The sequence below is a fragment of the Camellia sinensis genome, chromosome 5, assembly GCF_055761805.1.
Source record: "Camellia sinensis isolate YWXY chromosome 5, ASM5576180v1, whole genome shotgun sequence".
Lineage (NCBI taxonomy): Eukaryota > Viridiplantae > Streptophyta > Magnoliopsida > Ericales > Theaceae > Camellia > Camellia sinensis.
In genome coordinates, this window is record NC_138965.1 from 141,922,511 (window position 1) to 141,926,915 (window position 4,405).

Here is a 4,405-nt window from a genome sequence, read left to right on the forward strand (position 1 = left end):
CAAACATATGTGTCGAAACGTATGTATACAGAGAGAGAGAGAGCGAGAGAGAGAGAAATTATGCGTATATATATATATATAGAGAGAGAGAGAGAGGGAGGTGGTTGGTTGGTTGGTTGGAGTGCCAAAATGAGATGAAACAGAATTTCCCACCAAAAATGTTACCTCTTTGCTAGGGTTTTCAAATTTTATTTTCTGTATTTTTTTTTTCCAAAGAACTAGTAAAAGGTTCCCATCAAACTAAAATGTAAATGAAAAATACTTATATTTTTATATAATTTCCTTTTTTGAGGGATTAAAATCATTTATTTGTGCTTATTTTTATCAAACCAAAAATGTTACCTCTTTCTTTCTTTCTTTCTTTCTTTCTTCTTCTTCTTTTTTTTTTTTTTTTTCAAATATCAGACAACAAACTTTGAAACTCAATCAAATAAGTTTCATAGTTTAAAAGAACACATTTAAATGGACACAGAAATAATTGAGTGTACCATTGAATAATTTAGTTGAACAAATTCACTTTTTAAATAAAATTTTAAGAAAAAATAGGAGGTTGAGTTTTATTGAAAATAGTAGGTTCGATATAGTCTCTTAACAGGAAAAATATATAGTGATAAATATAAGGGGCAGTTTTAAATCAGTGGCACAATGGAAAAAAATTTCATTTTCATGAGATGCAAGTATACCTTATGTTTGGAGCAAGATTTCTTACGTGTCAAGGTTGTATCAATAAAATTATCTAATGCGGTGTAATTTTTTTTTTTAAACTGTCTTACTTCAATTTATCCTAAATGTAGTTAGCCCTAGAGAGAGAAACCAAGTAAACCGAAATATTGACTCATGCTTGCTTGTTGTCATTTTTATTTTCCTTTGTTTTTGTTTTTCATATTTTTTAAAACAACAAACAATAAAAAGTATGAAAATTTCATTATTTTCATATTGTTTTTGTATAAAAACATATTTCAGAAATTCAAATTTAACTTTGGTGTATCATAAAAAGTGGATTTTTTAGTTTAGGAACAATTTACCAAACAAAAACAAAAAACAAAAACAACAGCAAAGAGGCAATTTAAGGGACACTATAATGTTTCTTGAAACCAAATAAGCGAAGTTACAATGAATGAAAAAAAGATAACCTACCTAGCTCAAATTCAATCCTAGAAGATAATAGTCTGTCAACTGACAACAACAACAACAACAAAAGTGAAGGACACGGAATCAAGGATCATCATCATCATCTTCTTCTTCTTCTTCTTCTTCTATGGGATCAAGGATCGTCATCTTCTTCTCCTTCTTCTCCTTCCTCTTCTTCTTCTTAAAGTATGCATGCCCAAGCGCACGACGAGCTGAAATTCTTCTAGCTGGATTCATGCAGAGCATTTCCTGGATGAAAATGGGCAAAATTAACATAAAGTACATGGTCCAAACAAGTGAAGGAAAATAAGAAGGAAAAAAAAGAAGTAAGTCTTTCAGCAGAAAACATTTTCCTGCCAAGAAAGAAAGTACACAAATTAATGCTGTGTTTGTTTCAGCAAAAAAAAATTCCCACAAAGAACATTATTCAGAAAACATTTTTTTGTGAATGTTTAGCTGTGAATTTGAAACGAATATTCTAGTGGTATTGGCATGGTGGGGCTGCAGTGGTGGGGTGATGGAGTAGTGGCAGTGTCAGCTGTGATAGTGATGGTAGGACTTCATTCTATAAAACACAAAACGTTTTCCACTTTAAAATAAAAAATGTTTTCTGTCCAAATAAACCTATTTTCCGTCAACCACATCAAAAGTTTTCAGTTGACTATCATTTCTCATTATACCAAATGCCAGAAAATGATAAACGAAGCACAAGTAAAACAATGATAAAAGGAAAAAATGGAAAGAGACAATTGAAAGAAGATGATACACCAGAGAGGACAGTTCAACTAAAGGGTGAAAGATGGATATGGACTGAGTAATATAATATGATTCATTGTTATCCAAACAAAAGCTGTCACACATGTATGGAAAATGTTTTTTCAAATCATTATTCTCAAAAAAACACATTTGAAAGCAGCAACAACTTACAGAAAGAAGATCAACTCCGGCTGGTTCTAAATCAGGAAAAAATTCTTCCAGATTCTGCATAGAAGAAAGGGAAAGGTGTTACAAATTTACTAACTTGACTTGCAAAATAAAAAAAATTGAAGCGAAAATTATAGATATTACCTCAGGATAGTACTCGGGAAGACCAGCAGGGTAATACGGTAGTGAGGTCACTCCCGGCCATGTTCTCTCATTTGGTGTCCCCATAATGCTTCAGTAAAGGAAACTGAACATAAATATGATTGTAGCAGAAAAAGAAAAATGAAATGTGTGCAAAATAAATGCATTTGCAAGCCTTGTTCACACCTAAAAATTTTACGGAGATGTTCATTCTTGGAGGCACCAGCAAACAGATTCTGACGCATAAGCATCTTGGCAAATATACAGCCAACAGACCACACATCGATAGCCATGGAGTATACCGGGGAGCCAAGGAGGATTTCGGGTGCTTTGTACCATATAGTTACTACCTGAAGAAGAAAATAACCAATTGTATTACATTCATAAACAGTAATTGAAATTTAAAGATCGAAATGCGAAGCAAACAAAGTTTCAACTACATTTTACGGCCCAAAACAAGAAAATAAAAGAAACAGGGTTGCTGAAACCGTGAAACACATTTTTCATCACTCAACGAAGTCATGTTTTATGAAGATCAAAATTCCTTGATTAACAGTTTTAAGTGTTGTATTAACCAGTACATAACACCAGACAAATGAAAAGAAAAAGAAAATTCATATGTGAACATCATCCATGGTGAAAGTATTCTGACAACGCAAAAAATAGATGAAATCATTGAGGATTAGAAAAAGAAATAAACAGACAATTTAAGTACTAACGACAGACACGTTTTGTGACTTATGTCAACGGTTAAGTCTCTATCCAATCTACCCCCTCCAAACCCCATCTAATAAGGACTAATTACTAAATTGGATATACTTCTCTCCAGGCAAAATGAAATACCTCGGGACTATATGCCCTAAGAGGAAAATCAAATGCCCTAGCCATTCCAAAGTCTGCAATCTTCACTACAGAGGCATTGAGATCTATCAGCAAATTGTCAGGCGTCAAGTCTTGGTGCATAATTCTGTGCTTATGACAGTACATAACACCAGAAAGAATTTGATGCATAATATACTGCAAAAAATAAAAAAATTAAAATTAAATCTTGAACAAGCAATACATAAAATACAATATGGAAAAGATTTATCAACCACCTTTATTGTGTGTTTAGCCATAGAATCCTTCAGATAAGTCACCATGTATTTCTCCAAATCAAGGTCCAAATATTCAAAAATGATATACCATTCGTTTTTAGTATTGCTTATTACATCCAGCAACCTGTTAACCAAACTTCTATTAAGAAAGTATATAATGAAATATATGAAGTAAACAAAGACATTGATCAGGTTTTTAACGGGTTTTTTTTAATCAAAACTCCAAAGAAATAACTTACTTGACAATGTTTATGTGATACATCTCTATCAGCATGGAGATTTCTCGGATTGTTGTATATGGGACACCATTTTTGCAGTCAAAAGTATAAAATTTCTTTATAGCTACAATTTGATTAGTCTCGAGATTAAGACCTCTGTGAACAATACCGTAGGCGCCGATTCCAATAACCTTACCCAGCTTATACTGCCAATTCAACAGCTTTAGTTTATTGACAACACACACAATATATAAATTGATTCATGATGATTATGATATTGAACTACACAAGCACAACACAGATCGTCTACCTTTTCCATTTGATTGGCTCAAAGCTATTGAAGGATAATCCAAAGATGATGTGATCTAGAAATTTGAAAAATTATCAGAATTTTAGGATTACACTCAATAATAAATAAATATATATATCATTAAAAATTTTAAACTCAAGCATACATTTATTTAAACTGAGAAAAACAGAGAGAGAAGAAAAATAAGCTTATGCAACTCAAAGATTAATGTAAAACAAATATTTCCAACAAAAAATTGCAAACAAACATCCCATTTTGCAATGAACAGAAGAGAGAAAACTAAAAATCAAAATAAAAAATAAAAAATAAAAAATAAAAAATAAGAAATAAGAAGTAAAAAAAAGAGAGAATGAAAAAAAACCCAGTAAATATGCGATAGATTGATCCTAGAATGCACAAAGCTTCGCCTTCCAAGATTGCGAGAAAACCCATAAATTATTGAGTGATAATATCAGACTAACAAGAAATCAAGAAAGCATGAAATTCATGAATGGAAATTGAGAACATTCAGGAACAAGAAATCAAGAATTCTGCAGAAAACATCAGTGATCAAGAAGCAGAGAGTCATCAATATTCTTTCAATT

General features: G+C 31.8%; 1 protein-coding gene across 1 annotated transcript; it reads right to left on the bottom strand.

Moving 5' to 3' along the window:
• Positions 1-1,065: 1,065 nt before the first annotated feature.
• LOC114317199 (cell division control protein 2 homolog) lies at positions 1,066-4,112 on the bottom strand. The gene is made up of 6 exons (XM_082869918.1): positions 3,533-4,112; positions 3,040-3,417; positions 2,383-2,546; positions 2,200-2,287; positions 2,059-2,112; positions 1,066-1,380 (listed from the first exon to the last, which is right to left on the bottom strand). The coding sequence occupies exons 2-6, from the start codon at positions 3,205-3,207 to the stop codon at positions 1,216-1,218; spliced, it is 639 nt and encodes a 212-aa protein (XP_082726044.1). The 5' UTR covers positions 3,208-3,417; positions 3,533-4,112; the 3' UTR covers positions 1,066-1,215.
• Between the last annotated feature and the right edge of the window lie 293 nt (positions 4,113-4,405).